Source organism: Malaya genurostris, chromosome 3 (genome assembly GCF_030247185.1).
Source record: "Malaya genurostris strain Urasoe2022 chromosome 3, Malgen_1.1, whole genome shotgun sequence".
NCBI lineage: Eukaryota > Metazoa > Arthropoda > Insecta > Diptera > Culicidae > Malaya > Malaya genurostris.
In genome coordinates, this window is record NC_080572.1 from 254,202,184 (window position 1) to 254,226,335 (window position 24,152).

General features: G+C 36.4%; 2 protein-coding genes across 4 annotated transcripts; one reads left to right on the forward strand and one right to left on the reverse strand.

Moving 5' to 3' along the window:
- Window positions 1-4,286: 4,286 nt before the first annotated feature.
- Window positions 4,287-9,436, reverse strand: LOC131436348 (probable E3 ubiquitin-protein ligase HERC4). 3 transcript variants are annotated; one of them, XM_058605019.1, is made up of 9 exons: window positions 9,303-9,436; window positions 8,846-8,955; window positions 8,600-8,786; window positions 7,949-8,342; window positions 7,482-7,896; window positions 5,795-7,422; window positions 5,511-5,736; window positions 5,340-5,453; window positions 4,287-5,269 (listed from the first exon to the last, which is right to left on the reverse strand). In XM_058605019.1, the coding sequence occupies exons 2-9, from the start codon at window positions 8,912-8,914 to the stop codon at window positions 5,117-5,119; spliced, it is 3,186 nt and encodes a 1,061-aa protein (XP_058461002.1). In that variant the 5' UTR covers window positions 8,915-8,955; window positions 9,303-9,436; the 3' UTR covers window positions 4,287-5,116. The 3 variants fall into 3 exon arrangements, with proteins under 3 accessions (XP_058461002.1, XP_058461003.1, XP_058461001.1); XM_058605020.1 differs by having other exon boundaries at window positions 8,615-8,786; window positions 9,211-9,430; XM_058605018.1 differs by having other exon boundaries at window positions 9,211-9,430.
- A 3,000-nt stretch (window positions 9,437-12,436) lies between these two features.
- LOC131438241 (uncharacterized) lies at window positions 12,437-16,750 on the forward strand. The gene is made up of 5 exons (XM_058608115.1): window positions 12,437-12,584; window positions 12,642-13,613; window positions 13,665-14,076; window positions 14,140-15,011; window positions 15,069-16,750. Exons 1-5 carry the CDS (start codon window positions 12,510-12,512, stop codon window positions 15,411-15,413), a joined length of 2,676 nt encoding a protein of 891 aa, XP_058464098.1. The 5' UTR covers window positions 12,437-12,509; the 3' UTR covers window positions 15,414-16,750.
- The last annotated feature ends 7,402 nt before the right edge of the window (window positions 16,751-24,152 follow it).

Genomic DNA, 24,152 nt, shown 5'->3' on the forward strand with positions numbered 1-24,152 from the left:
GACGTATCAACATAATTTTTGCTACGTGTAATTTTTTGATGAAAACTTCACATTTTGGACCAAGAAAACGATTATGTTAGCAAAATATCACATAGAGCAATATAGGAATCGAGTATAAAATGCGGATATAGTTACTAACATAGTATTTTTTCCATAAACAAACCTACGGAATGGGTAAAACTTTTGCATTCATTCAACTTGTGCATAAAAAGTAAACCTTTAATTTCTTCAATACTTAACTATATTTAGATGAGTTAAATGAGCTATGTCATCAATTTTCGTAAACGAAATTAAAGGTTTAAACAAATGGAAAGGTTGAAAAAACGGCCAGAGAAATTCAGAGCGGTGTCAAGAAGTAAAGTCAATATTATCAATCTGTAGGTCATTCTGAAAGCAAAAAACTTAGATTTATTCTCAAGCGGAATATCAAAAATATTGGTTGAAATTCTGGTTGATAGAAATCAATGTTTTTTTTCTAATTGCAACAGAATTTTTTTTGATTATTCGAATTTTAACTACAAATAAATAAAACTTCACTGGAGAATAAACATTTCTATGTATTTTGACAGCTTCATTAGAAAACATCATCGTTTGTACAACATGTACATGTGGAACTGTCGTTAGAAGGCCAATAGAAATAACCGATATTTCGGAACATAAATTTTATTTTTAAAAATTGAAGATAGATGTTTTATGCAAGTTTTCACTACAGAACTCTGACAATAGATATACAATTCATATGGCAAATATGAATAGTCACCGAGTACGGTGAAAATCATACTGTCCGCAGCCCCGTACCCAGGATTTCATTTCGGGAGGGGCCCAAAAATAAAAAATAATATTACTGAAGATTGCTTTTGTACCAAATTCTCAGTGTGCCTGTTACGGGTGTTTTTAACAGAAACTTAAAACTTTTCCACTGGAACTGTTATTGTATTACATTTCTTTACGTTTACAGTCTTGTTATTTCTGTAACACATGTGTCTGAGACCTTCTAAATAATTATATATCTGTTTTTGATTTCGGGAGGGGCCAGGGCCCCTCGGGCCCCCCCTCTGGGTACGTGACTGACTGTCCGTATTATAAAATTATCATTCGAAAACCAAGCTTCTGTAGATACTGATTGTTGTCATATAGTTATTAAAATTTTCAGTAAGTGTTATTTTATTAACCAAACCAACAAAATTTTGATGGGTTCCTCGAATGGATTAAGGTACAAGAGCACAATTTTTTAAAACATTAGAAAGCGCTTTTTGTTTATTAATAGACAAGAAATAATTTCGTATCACTTGTTCACTTGCTAACACATATCGTTCGAGGATAATTTCTGGCTGACTCGATGTAATGTGCAGTCCGGTCCGGTCAACCGGGACATTTTTTTCTCAGCACTTTTGTTTTTCGGTGGATATACAGAGCAATAAAATCATAACCATGACTGATTCGAATTTGTTGGTGGCGTTTTCTTCTTCTTCCGTACCAGTCCAGCACGTACGGATGCGTACCGATTTTTTATCAATTTGTATGACAGTTTGAAAGTATTGATACTCATTTTCTACAGTTTCCAAACCGGAAGTCGAATCTGGATGAAATTATACAGTAACTTTAAAGAAACTGAGAGCTTTAATATGAATCATGATTTTTGAAAGCTTTAATTTGAATCATGTTTTTTGAAAAGTTTAGTTTTGTCGTTGGACAGTGTTTTTTGTTGCTATCATGTTCTTTCTTCAGAATTTGTAATGTGGAAGTTGTATGTAAAACATGTACATTCAATAATTCACCCTCAATCATTTTAACGACCGAATGCGATACGTTCGAAAGTACGATGAATTCGTATTATCGTTTACATTCAAATCAAATGGGTTACTGTTTACGTACGAATAGTCAAATATACTATATATCAATGTGGATTACTCTTGCGATCCACGAGAGACCTCGCAGTAAAGTGCGGTGGCAAAAAAGGTTACTAATACAATTCAATTTTTTTAATGCACATGTGACAGCTTTCTCAATCAGTACACTAAACCAAACAACTTCAAATCTCGATATACACTGCACGAAAAAAATAAACTGTAAATACGGTTTAGAATAGCAATCTGATACTAACTCGGAAGAGAACACATTGTTTTATTAAAATCCCTATTTATATAAATGTGTGCGAAATGTGCACACAGAACTTAACAAATTAATCTTAATGCTAATTTCAGAATTTTACCAACATTTCCGAATTAAGTATTACAATTTCTTGATTTGAACAATAATTCCATTTGTATTCATGTTTGATGTGATAATGATTACTGTATTGCACTTATCATACTATTTAATAACATTTTTTCAGTGCTAAACAAACTTTCTGGACCTGATTACAGGTGTCACTACAAGGTGAAAACCTAGTGAAGTGACTGTGACCCTTATTATGAGTATCACTTCACGGTGGAACTCAAGTGAAGTGAATGTAGGTCCTTATTACGAAAGTCGTTTTAGAGACAAAAGTAAATACTTGGATGAACTTGATGTCATTATTACCATCACGCCACCAACATTTTGTTGAAAAAAGTTGTTTTTTCCACCACAGTGATCACTTCACTATGCGTAATATTGGTAATAGGTAAAATAAAGTGAAGTGACATGTAAATGAGGTGAATGTGAAAGTGGATGTGAGAACGGTAATACGGGCCTCTATTTGTCGAATTTTGGAATGGGTGAAATTCAACTATTTTTTAGAAAATAAATATAAAAACTCAAATTTTGACATAAAGTTTAAACTATTCTCAAAACAGCTCACAGCAAGGGTCAGATCGCTTAGTATATGAAGGTTTAATTCATAGACAATTTACTTTTACATTCTAACTTTTCCTGAGAAAAGATAATGTGCAGTTAATTTAAATTCAATGTAATGAACGCAATGAAAAAAAATATCGCAATCAAAGTAACTTGTAATACACCGTTCATTTCATTTTAATTTTGTTGATATATTCTATTTATCAGAAGTGATCTGGTGTAGGCTATAGGTGTCGTCTTTTCAGCACTATTCATAACATTCACGAGCAAAGTTGAATACTACTTTATAACTCTTGAAAGTAAAGACGATAGGTCTAAAAAAGCGTAATTCTACATTATTTATAGGCAATATTTACTTTCGCCAGAAAAAATACACTTCAGTATAAAAAAATTCACACCTCTATGTGGGCATCATACTCAATCATTTTTGACATTTCACTTCTAGGTGCACGCTAAACGCACCACTGTTTAACATGACTGAACTAATAGCCTTTTTCATCACGAGATGGTGTTACTGTGATGTCTTTTTCGATTTGTATTGGATTCGTTAAAGTGATCCATATTGATATATAATATATTCGGAATAGTGTTGTTTCCAAGGAAACATGTGTATGCACTCATACACATTCGAGTGAAAACTAGACTGACTTAGGTACATGAGAAGGTATTCATACGTACGAATGTTCGATACGGACGTAAACAAAAATGAGGATTACTTATAAATTCATTTTCATCATTTAGGTGTTAACCTTAGTTTGTGTTTAGGGTACATGTTTTTACTTTTCTTTACGTTTCGTCTTAGACTCGTCAGTGCTTTGCAGTTCAAATTGAACTGCTTAGTGAAACTTAAACTGTTCAACTTGAACCGCTGAGCAGACGTAAAGTTATTTGTAAAACAATTTTTAAATTGGCACCGAAATGCCATGTCTTTGCTGACGTGCCGAATAAAAACGCTATTTTCGGCTAATATTGGCCGATTCAGGTATGGTCAAATAATATGAATGTGCAAATAATTGTTTCGCAGGAGTCTAATCAAGTATAAAATGCGCAATACTAAGTAAGATGTTTCACCTGTGATACTTGTGGAGTGCGCGGTAGTTTATACGGCCTCTGGTAACAAGTGTTGGACTAACATCTCTTCCCATTCCTTAATTAATCTACGTCCGGGCCTGGCCGGCACCCGTACTGATTAACGAATTCTGGGATTACCAGTAGATGTACATTGAAGGATGATTGGCCAGTCCCAGGTCTGATCCTCTGGAAATTATCTGTACGATTTCAGCTCAGCCCGATCAGTAACGGATTAGCAACCAGGAGTGGTCGCTCAAGCTCAAATCTCGGATAATTCAATCCACGATGATCTTGTAAGCGAATATAGAACAAAAAAAACTTACTTTGAACTATGAGTACATCGGCTATCGGATACGCTTTTTTCGGTTGTGCAGGGTAAGGGGTTTGTTATGAAAACGAAATTTATTACCAACAAAATCGATGAACAATAAAATACGTATTATTTTTTTTTTTGGTTTTCAATCTCTAATCTCTAGTCAACAATCGAGAATTAAAATATTCAACTTTGTATTATTATAACATAAATTTCGTTCCAATAAAGTTGTTCTTAACCATATTAACGCTACATCTTTAGGTAACTATTTAACTATTGCCATGTTGAAGAAGTACTAAATTAAATTGCCGAACTACGTGAAAGTTCTTGTTACTCTTCAATCGGATTTCAAAATTAGAAGAAAGATATTTCAATATCGATTCGAGAAAATTATGCATAATATAATTATAATTTGCAAAGCACCATCGTCTTAAGATTTTACAATTATGCAGAAAGAAACTATGATTTCATAATGCAAGATTTGTGTTTCAATTTGGACATGAATTAGGACGCAATCTTAAAATACAAAAGTTTTATCGATTTGAGATAAGAAATCAACTAACAACGCAAAACACTCGTGCTCATCAACTTATATAGTTGATTCTTGTATTAAAACTGAAACATATATGCATCAAGCAATAAAGAGTATACTGTGCAATTGACCTATTTCATTCAAGAGGAAACACCTTACCCTATGGTTCAGTCAGTGAATTCAAACGCGATTCTTTTCAAACACGCATTCAAAGAACTCACCAGAAAAACAGATTTCTTACCGTTATTCTAAAGAATCGTAGTTTAGAATTTTCACCATTTATCCGTGATCAAAAGCATGTATAAAACAAATAAATACCTTAATAGATCAACGTTCGTTAGTTTTTTTTTCATTAATCATTATCTTAAGGACACTCATAACATACAGTTATCTCGTCACTCACGCATAGCACCGCACACAATTTATACCAAACTGAAACCCTGAGTCTGCTGGATCGCTTGAAGCAGTTTGTACTTGAGCCTTTCTTTCGTTTGGTACTGAGGCAAATCCAGTAGGTTGAAGCATGTGTGAGCGACAGGAAGAAATTTTTCGTCGTTGGTGGGTTGTATGTATATCTAAAATTCAGATGTTGAGTACACTTACTGTGCTGTATGCTTGGTACGATTGCGCACCGAATCTACTTACCTTAATTGCTTTCATTCCCTGAATAGGTATTCGATCACAGCCAGTTAGAAAAAGTAAAAAATTCTTTTTTTCTTCCAAAGGCAACTCGTGGAACACTTCCCAGAACCAGCGAATCTGAACGAAAAACAAACTAATGTAAATGTTGACTCACCGGTCCCGGAAAATCATTACCGTTTGATCGCTGGATTTGTATCCGTTTTTGTATTCGGCTTGCTCCTCCAGCGCAAGCCAATCGTACTCCTCGTTCCCGATAACGACCGCCATCAGTTCCTGTGCTTCAAACAGTTTAAGTACACGGCCACCACATACTTTCATAAAACCAGCATAAAACTGCTGGAACGATTTGGCTACTGATTTGTTCAGCTTATAGTCCACATAAAGTCGAACAAATTCGTCCCTGAGAATAAACAGATGTTGGCAGTTCAATGAATAATACGAATACAGCTAAACCATACTTATTTTCCTGTGTGACTTGAATGCTTTCACCACCCGGCTTAAGTTCGATTGTTTGCATTTCGCCGAAGTAATCCCGACTAGTGGAAAAAGTTAGGTTAAACACCTCTTCCAAATCTGGTTCTGAATAGTCCAATATACTTTGCATTGAATTGGCTACCGTAGGCATTAGCTCTTTCAAGTCGCTTAGATCTACTTCTTCACCAAGCAATTTTTTGTATAGTGCTAGAGGAAACGGTAAATTGATAATCGTGAAATTATAGATTGCCAACCCGCACAGTATTCCAATAAGCGCAAACATGTTATCTTCAGAATCGAAGAAATCTTCGGTAAACCAAATCGCCCGCGAGTCCTCATATGTCTTGAACATCCCGTACTTCGGATCGATCACATCCTTGAGAAGTAACATGAAGAACTCTTTCCGTACACCACCGGCATCTTCGGCTTCTTCTCCGTGGAAACGAACTTTCAGAGGTTTCTTCAGATCGTTGGCCGTGTACTGAGCCAACTCGCGGAGTGTATCCTGAACAATGTTATCCCTGGTTACGTTTAGCACGATAAATTGCGATACGGCCATGTCGGATCGAAGCATGGCGAAAAAGTTAGCATTTACCGCATTCTGCATAGCTTGGTGCATCTGTAGGCCCTGATCCGTTTGAAGCAGCAAAGTCTTCGACGATGCATTGAAAATGAACGGATAGTTACACAACGAAAAGCAATTCCCGCTGGTGTCCATCACCCAGCGAACGTAGTCTAAACGAATATCGATTAGATCGTCGATTTCGTTAACATGGAACAGCTGTTTGGGCAACTTTTGCGATCTCTCGAAGTGATTGATTTTATACAGAATTGCCAGTATATTTAACATCGATACCAAATTAGGCTCGTACCTAATTTCCTGTTTTTCCTCGCATCCGACCACTTTAGGGAACTTGAAATGTATTATATAAAGTATCACACTCTTGAAATTATCTACAAGCCTTTCAAAATACTCCCTCGTTTGATTCGACCACCATAGACTGACGATTTTGTGTGGAATTTTCTGCAGATTTTGAAATGCTTGACTAAATGGTGAATGTAGTTTCAAATAGTTCTTGGAATTGATAAACTCATGGTACATTGGCAGTGTTAGATAAACACGCAGTGTTTCCACATCAGCTGGCGATGGCATCAACGAATTGATCAAATCCGTGGAAACCGCTTCCCATATCAATTGCTTAAGAGTGTCATGTTCAATTTTACGAATATACTCGAAGGCTGCTTCAGCTGCATCAACATCCACCCCCGGATGTTTGGATGTGCAGCAGAAATGTTTGTCTTCTGGCAATAGCCAAGAAGCATTAAAACATGCTAAACTTTTGAACACAGTTTCCACAAGCGTAATCAGGTCCATGTCGACGGTTTCTTCTGGTTGAATAATGGCCAGTTTCCTGCTGTCATCGACAGATAGTGAGCATATTTGCGTTCCGATGGCGTAAAGACGATAGTCGGCGGAATGTTCGTCCAAGCAGGCTTCCGTTAGTAGAGAAACGAAACATTGATCACCCCCTGAGAATATTTTTCCGACAATCAGCTGCTGAGTTGGAGATGGTAAGCTTGCTCGGAGGTTGAGATCCGAAAAAGAATCGATCTACAAATATGAACGATCGAGTTATCGGTTATAATACATATATGATGAAATTAACTAACCCAGGGTCCTCGCACTATTTGCGGCGTATTGAAATTAGAATTGCCTCCCACTCCTAGCTGACCGACTCCGCCCAATCCGAAACCATAAATCTTTCCGCGGGAGGGTACAAATGCTAACGTGTGTCTTCGTCCGCATGCAATTTGAGTTATTTTGCTTCCCATCAGCTCGAATACCATTCGTGGCAAAATTTCATTGCTATAAGTTCCATGACCCAGTTGACCGAATGTTCCTGCTCCACAAGTAAACACTCCACCCTCCTGGGTAAGAAACACAGAAAAATCATCACCACAACTGATGTATTTCACGCCAAGGCTGCGCAATGTTTTCAATTGCGTTGGGTAGCACCGCGAGTTGAGATCATTCAGGCCCAGCTGACCGAAAGTGTTCTTTCCCCAACCGAATATTGCACCGGATCTGCAAAATTGAATTCATCATGAACACATCGAACGTAGTTGGTAAATCTTACTTGGAAACAGCGAAACTGTGGTATCCGCCACAAGCAATAAATGCTATCGGAATACCGGCCAGCGATTTAACAAGTGTTGGAACTAAAATCTTCTCGTTTGTCGTTCCGAGGCCTAGTTGACCGTGGCCGTTAGCTCCCCATGCGTACAGTTCACCATTGTTGGTTAAGGCCAGGCTGTGCATCTGACCTGCTGCTACTTGAATTACAGATTTCGTAGCAATAGCTTTGACCATCCGAGGCGTAGCATAACTGCTGTTTTCTAGGTCATGCCCCAGTTGTCCGAGTGCATTTGAACCCCAGGTGAACAGTTGTCCCCAGTTTGTGATGGCTAATGAGTGTGCTGTTCCGCAGCTTATATGCGTTATTATGTAGTTTTCTAGTGATGACACAAATTCTGTTTAGTGTGAAGAAAAAACTGTAGTCAGCGAAATCAGATTCTTGGCTACAAGCGATGAAATACTGTAAGCTTAATTCTTCTACAACATTGGAATTTCCTAAGAAAATGGTTTGAAGTCATAGTTTTGGAGTAATCAAAGTAAAACAAACAAAATAAACAAACGTTTTAGGTAAAATAACTTAAACAACGAGAGTGGCATAAACGGAATTGGACACAATTGTTTTACATCTCCACGAGGCAAAAGAATGACATACTAAACCGGGACATACGTGGCCTCTTGTTCGGTACATCGTTTGTGAGGTGCCCCAGCTGGCCTAGGTCATTGTTGCCACAGGCGAACAGTTTGCCATCCTTTGTCAACAAAAGAGTATGTGAACCACCACAGGCTGTCTGCTTCACGCCGTCGGCGTGGCTCCAGTTCATTTCACGGGGAAGCATAACCTACAAGAAAATTGTGTTTAGAGAAGCGTTTACATTAATGTACTTAATCTTTCAGTTACTTGTTCCTCTTCAATTCCACCCAGACCCAGCTCTCCATGGGCGGTATTGCCCCAACAATACACTGCCATGCTAGTATGTTAGTTAAGTTTTTGTATTGGCGCTTCCGGAACTGGAAAAAAAATACAATCGAAATACAAGTTATATTATTGAACAGCAGTTACTTTATTGTACAATAGCTATACCGTCTTCTGTATGAAATATATTGAAATAGTTTGATTTTTACTATACAAATTTCCCCAAAAAAATGAATAACGAAATAACCTGTGAGAGAATCCGTTAATGAGTTAGTGCATAACGGAATCGACCACAATGATTAAATTTTGATTTATCTTGCGATAGATTGCAAATAATTGCGAAAACAAACCTGATTCTGTTGTTGTTATATTCCGATGAGAGATTGTTCTGGAGAATTTCAGCCATACAACAGCAATATTTTTTTAACGACACGATACTAACCGCAATAATGATAAGCTGCTAAACTTGATAACAGAGCACAATTTACGAAAACGCGTAAAACATAGATTCAATTTGACTACTAATAAATTGGACGAGAACAGATTAAAAATTTCTTGTACTTTCTTAACTTTGACAGCTGATTTAAAACTACGGTTTTTTTTTAAAGGGCGCAAACAGCACGTGATTGCTCGTCGGTAAGAAGGTTCGTAAAAAAATTACGTTCACGCTTCACAACAAAATACACACTGTACGGCCAACTTATTTTTCGTACCGTACCGTATACTAATTTTCAAAGTTACGAGAGAGTTACAAAATTTTTGTATTGATGAGATTGGAGTTTAAATTCGAAATCAAAATCGATTTTTTGTTGATACCAGACAGATCAGAAGTATATGAAACTGCGAAATCTGGAAATCGGAAACATTCTGTGAAATGGCTTAAAAAAAAATCCGAAAATTATTGTTTTGCTAACCCATTATCCCTGAAATAGTCCTAGAAAACAACTTTTACACTAGAGGACCGTGGGGGAGGTGTCTAAATGATGAAAAATAACATCATTTTTGAGAATTTTTTTCAGAGTTATCGTGCAACAAAATAAATTCAAATTTTTTGCATGATAAAAAGCATCATTCGAACAACATTTTGTAATTTTTTCGTGGAAAAATATTGAGAAATAAGTCGGTGAAGAGGTATTTTTGAGAACGCTTCTTAAAAATCATGATTAGCGGTGTCCACTATATCTCAGCGCAGACTCATAAGAAGTCAACAAATCAAAGCAGCATAGATAGAGTAGATGTTTTTCTAGACCCCAACGTTTCTGTTTGATTTTTTTTTAATTTTTGGTGGTTTTCACGAAAAAATTCAAAGTAACAAACAAGGAAAAGGAAAACGTTGGGGTCTGGTTTTTTATATGTAGAAAGTGTGTGCAAAATTTGAAAAAAATTGGTGCAGTAGTTTTTGAATGACGATGGACACGGACTTTCAAAACCTGCTTTCGAGAAAAACGCTTTCAAAGTTTTTTGTCTATAAAATCAATGGAAACAATTTATTACTCAAGGGAGCCCGTAGGGTCTAACATTTTCATAAAATCATAGTTTTTCTTTTGTATTCTTTTATAATGAAACATTTCAAGAATGTTTTGTCAAGTTTTTAAGTCGATCGAAGCAAAAATCTTGGACCTGTTTGCCGAGCTCTTATCTCTTCACAGTATGAGATAAGCAAAGATAAAGGCCCATAACACTTGCCGAGTTTTTCTCCGATAGGCTTGAAAATTTCACAGAAGATTCTTGAAATGTTTTATTATGATTTTTCAAAAGTGTTAGACCCTTCCCCCCTATAAGGAACTATAGTTGAATAATTCAAAAAGTACAATTTACGTGCAGTTTACGAAGGAACACGAATCGGAGGTAGCCAAGATTGCGCTGGAAAATAAAAAAGTCGACTGCTTAACAATTTCAAGTAATACATAGCCTTCAATGCTGAGGGCAATGGCTTTTGTATGCGTGTCCCACACCCATAACTTAGCGATAGCTTTATTGAAATATGATGCAGTACGGTGAGGATCTTTCCATCTAGAAGGAGGGGTAGAGAAACTTTTTCTCTGGCGTACCGTACGGTACTACGTATGCGTTTGGAGAGGTCTGACTTGATTTTCAAAAGCACCACAAAACGCTGATGACATACGAAAATCAACTGGCCACGTGTCAGTACTGTCAGAAACCAAACCATTTTGGTAGGCCTACATCCAAGGATACGAAATGCTATTCTAAAATCTCAGTGCTTCTGTTGCGAGAACTGATAACAAGAATATATAACAACATGGCACGTTCGCTACGGCTAACAACGACATCAACAATACAACTTATAACGATGTTCATAACAACAAACATAACAACGTAAGCAAAACAAAGGACAAAAGCACGACGAAGCTTAACCAGATGGTGGGAAAACTTCCTCTCTTCCAAGGGAAAGAGCATTGAAAAGAATTATCCATAATGATTTCGTATATACATGAATTACAAGGCGTTGTATTTAACCCTTATTCCCCGGTCAAAACCGGTTGTTAAATAAAGCCTATATAATAACATAATAAAACCAAGTGTGGGTTATCATAACTGACTCTATTCTGAATTTCGATCGAATCGGATTATTTCGATCGAATGTGGAAATTGGCGTTCTGTATTTCGATTGAGTGTTGCTTTTCATCCCTATTCTGTCCCCTTTGATCGAATCGGAATATTTTAATCGAATGTGAAAATTCACACTCTGTATTTCGATCGATTGATGCTTTTGTATGGAAAACTCGAGTTCGATCTAGCTACAGAATACATAATTTCGTATTCGATCGAAACCATTCGTTTCGAACGAAATACAGAATCGGGGTGTTTGTATGGAAAATCGAACTCGATCGAGATGCGGAATGCAAAATATTACATTCGATCGATGCATCTGATGATTCAAATTGTACTAGATTAAGGTAGTAATAAAACACATGTATTGAAAAATGTCAAAGTTAAGCAATTAGAGGGCGTGCCATATTCTTATGTTACTCGTACCGAGAACTCAATCTCAATATTATTACGAAGAATGTATCATGCATTTGAATAATTATTACATTCCAATCATTTTTTTTTAAAAGATCAAAAAATCTCTTAAATAAAGTAAACAAACAAACATTTAAAATAGTTTGGCTTTGGTCAACAATGTTTTTCACTTACAAACCCAGAATTCGTAGGGTCACTGCTGTCACTTTTAAACAATATTGACCACATTGAAAGTCACCATTTTCAGAATATTGAAAATATTTTCCGAATATGCCAATAAATGGTGTTTGAATTTGTGAAATGCTGTCCTGAGGTAGGTAATTGGTGCTATCTCTGTAAAAAGCGTTGAGTTGAGAACTGGTGAGGCATGATTGCGAATGTCTGAAAACTCAAACTCAAGCAAATTCAACAGATGGTTGCAATACCAGACACGCTAGTTTGCCCGACAACTGCTATTAAGAATGTAGGCCAAGGTCGGAAACGATTTCCCTACTGGCACATATCCGTAGGCCAAACAAAAATTTGTTTCAGCCGATATTCGTTTCGATTTGTTTGATCAATAATTATTTTACTTTTCGTTGTGAACTCGAACGAAAACTCACGTTTCTCATTTTTATCTGTTGTATTTTCCTTACTGAAAGGAGTAAAAGTGAAACCCTACACTATGGAAGTTATGGAAGAAGGAAATCTCATGGACAGGATTCCCATCCTGCTCCAGAGAGATCTACAATATTATGGAGTAATAATACTACGATCCAATCTTGTCCAATTCACGTAACAATGTTTTTTTTCCAAGGCCAACCAAAAGGTTTTGCAAGAAAATATCTGCCCAGGTGTTGTGGGCGGTAAGCTGGACTTTCCGAGATCTGCTTCATTTGCTTCAGTGAAAATCGTTGTTTGGTTAGAGGACGAATATTATGCAGCCTACCGAAAAAACTCGGGACTACTTCATCTCGATGACGTACTGCTGGATCACCAGGGCAAGACTGAAGATGAAGCGGCAGGATGTGGCGGTATAGTTAAGTCTTCGGATCCGGAGAAGTTCGTATTACTGGTTGTCAAATCGGTGGACAATCTGCTGGAACATCTTCACACTTTGTCTCAAGAAGCTTTGGATCATGCTGACCTAACTGTGCTAACGGCCACGATTGGTGCGGCAGCTTTAGTAAAGAATAGTCTCTTTGTATGGCTTGGTTGTGTAACTAAGAATGTTTGCCCGCCGAAAGGAGATGAAAAAGGTGGATCTCTCAAAATGAGTTATAAACAGTACTCCGAGATGACTGAAGCATTGGCGGAACGTTTACTTGATCTACATTGCCGTCTTTTGACTTTGTACATAATTCAAGATGCTGACTGTCTGCACTGGGAAAGCCAACATCCATTCTTCGAATCCGAACGAGGGTCCTACACTATTCAAATGTGGTGGCTCTACATGCAAGGAACTAAGGAAGATCTTTGGAACTCAGTTCCTCCCACTATGGCGCAGCGGGTGTTCGCTGGAATGCTGAATGAAACACTGACAGTTTTGACGGTTCGATATACTCAGACCATCCCGAGTCGTGCCCGATCTATGCTATTGTTGGTAGATATTTCAAATATTTTGCTGTGTGTTGGGGAACTTCTCCCAGCAATTTGTGAAAACGGCGAAGCATTTGTTGGACTCAATATAACCAACCAAGGAAAAATTATTCGCGATATTCACGCCAAATGCCAGGAGCTATTTTGTTGTTTACTACTGCGTGGTGTACCCTTGGGAGTACTTTATAAGGTAGCATAAATTTACTTGCCAAACTTTTAACAAAATCTAGAATGTTTTCAGATTACCAAAAAGGGTGTGAACGCGATTGCCATGTTTAATCAACGTCAAGGTCTTATTACGCCGTGGACAATTTTCGTTTTGCCGAAGCTGTTTCCTGTCAATCAAAACGGTCACTGGGCCACCCGGTGCTCGGAGCTTCCTACCAATACTGCACTTTCCTTAGAATTGAAAGTTTTGCTGGCGGCACCGCAAGCTAACTGGTGGTTACTGTTGAAGGTCCTACTAATGCGCGAAGCTCACCTGTCATCGATGATCTTTCATCATTTGATTAAAAATTTGCCTTCATGTGACAACTTCATTCCCAGTTCCAAACAACCATCTATAAACCGCGAGAGCATGTCGAAAAAGTGTGAAGGATTCCTTTGTGGTTTGGAGTGTAACGATATTGTACAGTGGTCGCTAGAACAGCAAGGTGAGTGTGCACATTTTTAATCTACTCACATTCACCTGTCTTCGAACGTGTTTTCTTTTTAAGATCCCATTGGTCAAACCAACTATCAAGTTCTGATGGGTCTTACTTACATTGTGATTATGGCTGGCAAAACGTCTGACGTGAACAAAACGCTGATCTCCGCCTTGGAAAAGAGCAAAATGAATGACTGGGCTTCCTGTCTGGATCGTCGTCAGGTTTGGAATCAGAAGCGACCACCATGGCTCGAAGCAATTCTTCATCTGATCTATCCAATTTTGGATCCGATCATTGTAATGCTCGTGTCAGCAGTGCAAACCACTGCCAGTGTCTATCAGGCGATGTCACTGTCCTTATCATGCTTCTCGGAAATGTGGGACTGCATCCCAGACTGTTTATACACGATGATAAGCTGTTTGACGGAGATTTTACCAGCCGAGATCAGGCCATTAGGTGATTCGGTACTGATTCAGCTTCTCTACATGGCTTTATACTCAAAACTGTTGGAAGCGGCTGATAGCGAGTCTGATGCTGAACAACGGCAGTCTAAGGAATCGGCATCTCAACAACCGTCACCACCATCCGCCTCAGACGGTGGTACAACGATTAATATGAAGCCAAAGTCTGTGATTTGTCAAACACTTGCCGAGGCGATCTGTTGCATCGATGAAGATAATAAGCACACCGATCAAATCAATTCGTTGATCAATCAAGCCAGGGAAAGTCAACGGTCAGCAAACACTCTGGAGAATGAAATGGAAGAAGCTGTTGGATTAAGTTTTGCAAGTACCTCTAAAATTGATGAGCTCGATGCGTTTATTCACAACACACCAAGTGTTCGATCGGAAGAGGAGTTTGATGTAGAAAATGCGGAATATATAGCGGAGATGTTGGTGAGTGATATTCTGGTCACGGGCGTTGGAAAGCTGAGCATGAAAGTAAGTGGTGTATTTCCATAATAAAACGATACGTTTTATAATTATTATCGGTTTCAGATGATTTATCAATACATTCGTAAGAACTTTGAATGGATTATGCAGCAGCTAGGGGTTAGCGATGTGGAGATCAATCCATTGCAACCAGCTCCTGGTCAAAGCATCAAGGAAAAACATCATACACTGATCGATGTTATGTTTCACATCGGAAATCAATCATTTGATCAGTTGTTGAGCGGACAGTTGGACATAGACTATAATAGTTGGTTCCAAACGCCCATGTCAATGAGTGCGGAAAAAGCCTGGCTACAGGTTTCCCAACGGTGGGAATTTCAACCAACGGCAACACTATCCGTTCACGAAGCTTTGATGGTATCCTTTATAACATCTCAATTAAAGCCATAAAAGTCAAACTGAAAACTGTAAAATTTGTAATTTGTGGTTGTAAAATTATTCGAATGTGTGTTCTAGAAAATGTTATTCTTGTCGATTGTTTGCCCCAGATAGCGTTACATCACTTGAGAATTGATTTTCGTTTATAATTAATAAATATCAAAAATAACCAGAAGCCACGCAAATCGTGGAACAACTTGCCCACACATTGAAAACTTCACCAAAAGGCTGGAAATTATCTGAATCTCGATATTCTGTTTTTAGTCTTGTTAAGGCGTCTTGTACTAGTTTTAAATTTGATCAGTGTCTTACGAAGAAAACAGATGGGAAAAATGACATACGAAACCACTATGTAATGAAAACCACGAAAATGTTATCGTAGATACGGGACACGAACCCGCAGCTAGCTTCTAACCGGGATAATTGTTTTGACAAGTAAACTACCCTACATATGAAAACACATAAAGAGATAACCTAATTGACTAGAAGAACCATGCATGCTTCGCTTTACTTGGCCACCACAGCATTCACCCAAGAAAACAACACACACCGCATCACAAGTATATCTTCACTTTTTGCTTTGCCGTCAGACTGTGATTAAAGATTTTGGTTTTATCTCTTTTGTTCCCGTCTCTGCGGGAGCATTTTCGCGGTTTTCATGACATAGATGCATTTGCATGTCGTATCCGATATTCGGATATTTGAAATTCGTAGAGCAGTATATTGATAGACAAGGGTAAACTAAAGTTAGGGAAACGAACGAATTGCTATTTACTCACTATTACACATTGTTATTCATTAATTAGTTCTACTACAATATTGCAAGATCACTACACTTGTACTATGTACAATAAACGTCACCCAGTGTGAAGGAAAAAACAAATTTTTTAATTTTTTCGCAAGTGATTTTCAGACAAAAAAGTCATTAATCAGGAAACTCACTGGATAAAAGTTCACCCTTGATTTTTTACAAACGCGATTCTCACTAAAACTAATTTCACATGGCAAAAAAAACAGTTGAGAAAAGTTCACTAGCAAACATTCTGATGATATGATTCTCGAACAGAAGATTTTTAGAAAATGAATTTTCAACGCTTCGCAGGACACGTGATGAATAAATTCGCCGATGAACAAACACTGAACCTTTCCGAAAATGTTCAGTGCGCGTAGGGTGGTTGAAATGAACAACCAATGCTAAATTTTCTCTTAACACATGGATCAATAAGTCCCGAGACTAACAATGGAAACAACATTTTTTTTGCAAAATTTTTTTTTATTCATGAACCTTTTAGGGTGATACAATGGTTCCAACGTTTTTTTTTTTTTCGATAATCTGCTTTTTGAATCATCGACTCGTTGCTGTTTTTGTTCCATCTAAAGCAATCGCGGCACCCACTTGTAAAAAACCTTTTTCATGCTCAATTTTTCATGAAGGATAGTAAATACACTTGCATATGATATCTGTGTCATCTCAGCAATCTAACGGAGCTTCACTTTACGATCTTTCATTATAATTTTTGTCACTTCACTCACATTTTCCGGTGTAACGGCTTCCACTGGTCTACCCGAGCGTTTCGCGTCCTTTGTGTCGGTACGACCACGTTTAAACTCGGCGAACCACCGAAAAATCGTTGCTTTTGATGGACAAGAGTCCGGATAACATTTTTCAATCCATTGATTCGCTTGCACGGTGTTTTTACCCATTAAAAACAATGTTTTTTCAAAACACGAAACTCGGTTTTTTTCCTTTTTTAAACAAACTACAAAACGACTTTACTCTAACCTCGATAACTCAGCTGTTTCTGGTCGGATCGACTTAAAATTTTGACCCGTTTCAAGTAAAGGTTAGTACTCTAGAAAGACGTGGTTACTGGTTTACTATGAGCGCCATCTCTGCTTTAGTCTCGGGACTTATTGATCCATGTGTTACAGTTTGATGCTCTTTTTATAAGTAAATCAATAGTGGTGATTTAATCAGCAATACAATACCGTGGTGATGAAATAATATCATCATTCACAGCAGCAAGTTCTGTGATTAAGAATAATTATGATGGTAAAAACATTAATAAAAAAACCAATCACAGAGTATGTTATGCAGCTTTAGCTTGAGTTGTATATACGCAGAAGTAACAGGAGCGTAGACTATCACTACGCCAATTCAAACGCTGCGCCTGCGGTGTGTTCCAGACCTGCAAAATCCTGCTCTCCTGTTACTTTTATAAATCAAATTCATGCTTAATAGCTTTTTATTGGACAATTATGGTTGTTTTTTGATTTTTTTTGGAGAGAATTAAAACAACCCAAGTAATAAATGTAACTTATCAAAATTTCAAGATGTTGTTCAGTTGAAAGATTGGAAAACATATTAACATCGGTTGTTCAACTTATCACTGATGAGTTTCACAATACTAACGAAAAAAATAAATAGGATCTGTTTGAAATGAGCTCAAAACTTACAGACATAAGAATAATATCATAAATGTAGCAGAAATACAACAATTACATACGCAATGAAAACAAACTTAATTAGAAAACTTGTGTATGGTTTACTCTTTGCTGAAACAATGAGAAGACCTGACATCACTTTCGAAATATATTGAACGAAAGGATAAGTTTATCAAAGTTTTTTTGTGTATATTACAGCTTAACCAACTTGTTTGTGCAACTACAGTACACAGGCTTACCAAAACTAATAGCTACAGTGCGTATCACAAACATAGGGTGGAAAATAAGAATAAATATACTGCGTTTTAGTTTAATTTAACTGGTTCGATAAATTATGAAACATAAAGCATTTCTTATTGCGAACGTGTTTTTCCTGAAATATTCACATATTTATAATTCCTGTTATTTATATAGTACAAAGTATTGCGTTGCATGAACCCATTTTTATGCAACACACTGTTACGATCAGTGGATCTTTTTTGGATTTATCAGGAAAAATAAAATAAATTTGATCAAAATGATCTGACAATTTCTAAGAATGTGTAGAAATTATTATATGCATATTTTAAACACCATTCCGATGATTCACATTGAAGAAGAATAGCTTTTTATTTTTACAAAAATCGGTGCACAACCACCAAAAACATTTATTCGAAGGCGCTTAAAAATTTTAGGCGTACAACTACATGTTTCACCATTAAAAAGTAGTTCGTTGTCGGTTTTTTATTCTCAAATAATCGGACGATCAATACAATATTTAAAATTTTCATTAATTCATATAAAGAAAATATTTTAAAATTCATGTTCGAGAAGTTGTTTTGTAATTCAAATATGAAACTTGTTCATTAGAAATTATGTTTGTTATGATTTTGTAAACATCAATTCAATACTTGTTTACATGACGTAGTATTTTCCTTAAGTTCGACAATTGTTTTTTCGTTGTTTTTATTGCTGCATTTGTAATGTGACGGATGCGTGAGTTTTACAATTGATTCTTCAAGTTCATATGAACGTTCGTAAAACACACGTATGTATATACATTTCCCGAACAAATCATTGGCAACATCATTTTTTGCGAGCATGGCGCCCTCAGGCGAGTCCGCATCCAATCTCGTACATAGAAGAAGGGGAGAGAAATGTCAAATTCGTTTGCGCCAAAATAGCAGCATACAATTGACATTTTTTATTTAAAACATATTTTTATTCAGGCCTATTTGCGTACAAGCTTTACGTGGCCGATTGAGCCGAATTTTTGAATGAATTTTTTTTGTACCCTTTTTCTAGGGGGAGAGAAGCTTCCATTTCCCTCCTGCGAGGATTGAGGGACACCTTGTTCGTGGCTCGTCTCGTCATCCATTACCGCTCATCCATTACCGCTTCGGTGGCATTGTTGTTGATTTCCGTCTTGAGTTTGTTGCTAATTGCTGTAGAAGCGCCTTGTTGTACATTGGTTGCAGTTGTTGGTTGATTGGAGGGTAAGTTGTTAACTGCAGCTGGTGTAGTTTGTTTTATAGGGGATACTGATGGTTTCGTTGAAGAGGGGGGTTGCTTGGGGTTGATGTGAAGGAAAAACCGTTGTCCTTTGGTGTAGTTGTCTCCTTGTCCAGTTTATCACATGGCTTACCGTAGTGAACTGCTTTTTGGCAATATTGACATGTGGCCATCTGATTGTCATAGATAACAAGTGATTTGCACGGGACTCTTGTATCCTGACCGAAAGTTACATAAGAAGGTATAGGCCTCTTCAAGCGCATGCGTAACAAACGTACGCCATTTATAAAACCGGGGAAACAGTTCTTCCACTTTTCTTTTACGATAGAGAGAATCTCTCCGTATTGGGAAATAGTTTTTCGAATATAAGGATCAATGACGCTTGAGGGAAGATCATGCACACGCACTTCTATAGCACTATCTTCCATATATACTGGAATATTGTACTTAATGTTTTCGTGTTCCACATAGTGCACATTGTTATTGTCTTTTGCGAATTGAATTGCATCCAACTCAAAGATATGCTGCACAACACCGAAAAACAGCTGAAGCATAGTAAACCGAAATTTTATGCTGAAAAAAACAACTTTAAGAACAGTGTTTGAATTCTCACCGAAAAAAGTTCAACCATAATTGAACAAAGTTGCGATGATTGGAACAAATAATGGGTTTTTATTGAGTTTAATCAAAATAGTGCGGCTCAATGGATAGGGCGCTGGTCTTACAAACCAGTTGTCGTATGTTCGAGCCCCGACCTGGAAGGATTCGTAGTGTCAGTAGAATCGTAGCCCTAGCCACGCACGCAATGGTTCTGTACACTCTGAATCGGCTGCGAAGTCTGTTGAAACAGAAGGTCAAATTTCACTACAGGAATGTAGTACAAAGGCTTTGTTTTACCCTGTAGGAGGAATGGGGAGAATAATACGTTTGGTGGGGGTAGGTTTACATTGTATATCGTTACCTTTCTTTTAAATACCATCACGCCCATGTTTGGTTTTGCTTCTAGTTGATGTCCAGTGTACCTTTATAATGACTCTGGCTTCTCAATTTCTTACCGGTACTTTTCGCACTCCGCACTTGTAGTCCTTGAGCCTTGTTAGTACTCTTCAAATTAAATTTTCCCAATGCACGATAGGACTCCGGATGTAAGTATACAAACCATGTAAGTATGCAAATCATTTTACGCGTCTTCATTTGACTCATTTTCATTTTAGTCGCTAAATTCCACACAACTACGTAATTCACAGGGTGTAGATAAAAACAAGTCATAAGCAGTTGCAAGTGTTGTAATAATTTCTTGTTCGCCCTTAACTATTTTCCTTTACTTAGGTTCAAAGAGAAAATTGTTGCAGAATTTCATCCAGATCTGAGTTCCGCTTTTAAAACTATGAGTGGATGAGTAGTATCTCAAGCTAGATTTCGTTTTCTAATAAGGATGAAGGTTTCCGAACAATTTTTCGGCATTACCGACGCATTCCTTTTTAGGACATAATAAAAAGTGTTGTCACTCATTACCAATGTAAATAAATATTACTTATTTAATGTCTACTATTGAACTAAGATATGAAAAGAATAAATGCAAGAGTTACTGCTACTAAAACGTCCATAGATGTGATCATTGCTGATTTCTGTTTTCTTAAATTTCGATTAGAATTCAGAATTCCTAGATTAATTCTCATCAATACACTGTTCTCATATATTTCGCCCAGGGTAGTTCGTACTCATCGTTCAAAAACACCTAGTTCTTGAAGTACTGTTTCGAGTATTTTCCACATCTCGATCCAGTATACTCAGATTTACCGGTTTTACTTATCAGTATTTTGTATATCATACACTTGGTACCTCACGACTTCCGAAAATAATACGTCTTTGAATAGCTTTACTGCATCGTGGTACTAATGGATGAGTCGACATGAGTTATAAGAATTATTTATATTACCAAGATTATATCTAATCATTAAGTGATGCATTATCGTTTGTTAACAACAACAAAGATATGTTTTTCTGAACAAAGACGTGTTAGAAAATTCTAAACTGTTTCCATCTAAGAAATATTCGTAACATTCACGAGCCATAAGACAAATGGGACATATTCTTTATTTTAGTGATCTTCGAAAAAAATGCCTGTAAATAATCCCAAAAGACCTATAGTCGTATCCACGTACAGAAAGGCAATAACCCTTAGTTAGACTGAATTGGACATTTTCCATTTGGTTCACGCATTCTTACTTGTTGCCATGGTTTACCGTCCGCGACTCACCCACAGACTCCAGTCTTGGCAATGTTTTTCATGGGTACAAACATAATCCATCCTCGGCTCAGCTTCCTTTTCCCGGTTCACGCGTTTCACGTTGTAGAGGTACCAAATGAAGGTTCGCCAATAGGCACTAAAGTTGCGAAAGCATACATGAAACGGTTTACTTTTATATGTCACTGTCTATGCCGACACCGATGCTTGCCTATAGCAGAAGCCAGCTTTTGCATATTTTATCAAACGATTTACCATCCCGTTTTGTAGGGTTTTATGGCTCTTGAGCAAATTCACACAAGCTTCTCCGTTTCCTGTCGCAATCGACTGATGAATGATTACAACACAAAACGGTGCTACTGGAAGTATGTACTCAATTAAAGGCACGGTAGGTAGATAACAAATTTATTACGTTGATGAATCTCAATTTAAGAAATACTATTCCATTAGGTGACTGCTCGATTCTCAGCTATATGAATATACTCGAGCGAAAAATTGTACCGTCGAAGAAGTGAGCTTAAGTATCAGTAGGACCATAGCACTAGTCCTGCAATTGTCTATCATTCTTTTCATAAGCATCTTAGAGTGGGATATTCTATCTCTGTTCGATACCAAGGGTAAAATGAAATTTAAACATAATATCAGTATCGCGCATTTGTCGATGTTTTTTTGTGATATTGCTTCTAAGAGCCATCAGATTTGATCACAAAGTAGAGTAGAAAGAGTTATCTGCGAAATAACCTTTTGAATTTACTAATGAGATGACTATTAGTTCAACAATCTCACATTTTTTAACAATAAAATACAAAAAAAGCAAATAAAAAAAGAAGTGTGTTCCACCGGAAATGATGGATATAATTCGATCAAATTTAACAAAGGCATTCTTAATAAACAAAAAGAGCAATTTGTATCATTATTTCACCATTTTGATTCTAGCTTTACTTTGAAGAATGGCATAAGCAAATATCCCAAGAAAATATTCGAAAAAATCCTAATCTATCCAGTGGTGTGATAATACCATTCTCTTGTTATTCAAATAGTCTCATTAAAACACTTGTAAGATTGTATCGACCAAAGGTATTTTGAGCTTATCAAATTGTCTAGTAGTTTTCAAACGAGTCTAAGTCTTACGAAATCGGTTCTTTCATCGCCGAGAAATTTTGTTGAATTGAAAAACACTAGGATTTGTCGATTACCTCACCATTATATTTCCGAAACTAGAAATGACAGGCATTTGATCTTGAAACTTGATCCACATTTCTATAGTAGCTTTCTAATCAGCCTAAGTGTTTTAAAATCGGTTTAGCTATATCTAAGAAAATTGGGCGGTAACTATACAATCATATCTTCGGAACCAGAGGTGACAGTCATTTGATAATCGAATTTGATCAATGGTTCAATAATAGCTTTCAAATGAGCCTAAAGTTGTAGAAATTGGTCAAGCCATCCTGAGTGTTACAAATATCTTTTAAAAATGCACACACGTATACACACATACGTGTTCCGATCTCGTCGAGACGAGTCGAATGATATATAGCATCACGGGTCTCCTTTCAAAAGTCGGTCGTAAGATAAATTAAAAAAAATAAATTTTTAGAATAAATATTTTTTGAAAGGTATACGCCAAATTTTGCTAAATGATACACTGATTTTCCAACGTCGTTTTAGTAAAATCTTCAATTTTTGTTTGAGTTTTGATAATCAAGAAATAAATTTTAATGAAAAAGTAAACAATTTTTATTTTATTGATTGCATTTTTTCGGTTACATGATAATTATCTTGTGATATTAGGTTGTATATAAAATATGCATTGTAACACATCTCATTTCATTGATTTTCAGTTACTTTTTCCTCATATTTTCTACAATAATTAAATTTGAGTCGTATTGAAAAATGCGAATTCAAATTGTAAAACTCGTAAGAAAAAATGAACTGAAAAAAACAACAAAGAAAATCCAGAAAATGGAGAAGAAAAAAACGATATGCAATACAAAAATTTGAATGAAAAACAAAGAAACGGGAAAGGAAAGAATGACATAAAAGGAATGAAAAAATATAACTACGGAATAAGGAGAAGAGATAAATGACAATTACAAGGTTAGAAAAACTAAGCAGAAAGGAAAAGTTAGTACGAACAAGAAAGCATGAATTAGGATAATGGATGAATGATAATAAAAGAAATAGAAATACAAAGAAAAAATGGAAGGTATGTTAGGAAAAGATAAAATGAAAGGTAAGCAGGAAGAATAAAATTAGAAAAAAAATTAAAAAAGAAAAAAGAAAAAAAAAGAAAGAAAAAAGAAAAACGAAAAGAGAAAAAAGAAAAAAGAAAAAAGAAAAAAAGAAAAAAGAAAAAAGAAAATAGTAAAAAGAAAAAAGAAAAAAAAAATAAGAAAAAAGAAAAAAGAAAAAAGAAAAAAGAAAAAAGAAAAAAGAAAAAAGAAAAAAGATAAAAGAAAAAAGAAAAAAGAAAAAAGAAAAAAGAAAAAAGAAAAAAGAAAAAAGAAAAAAGAAAAAAGAAAAAAGAAAAAAGAAAAAAGAAAAAAGAAAAAAGAAAAAAGAAAAAA

Coding starts and splice junctions, on each gene's coding strand:
- LOC131436348 (XM_058605019.1), bottom strand. CDS start 8,914: ATGGCAGTGTATTGTTGGGGCAATACCGCCCATGGAGAGCTGGGTCTG. Junction 8,787..8,845: donor GTGGAATTGAAGAGGAACAA/GTAACTGAAAGA, acceptor ATTTTCTTGTAG/GTTATGCTTCCCCGTGAAAT. Junction 5,454..5,510: donor ACAAATCCAGCGATCAAACG/GTAATGATTTTC, acceptor TTTTTCGTTCAG/ATTCGCTGGTTCTGGGAAGT.
- LOC131438241 (XM_058608115.1), top strand. CDS start 12,510: ATGGAAGTTATGGAAGAAGGAAATCTCATGGACAGGATTCCCATCCTG. Junction 12,585..12,641: donor GAGATCTACAATATTATGGA/GTAATAATACTA, acceptor TTTTTTTCCAAG/GCCAACCAAAAGGTTTTGCA. Junction 13,614..13,664: donor CCTTGGGAGTACTTTATAAG/GTAGCATAAATT, acceptor GAATGTTTTCAG/ATTACCAAAAAGGGTGTGAA.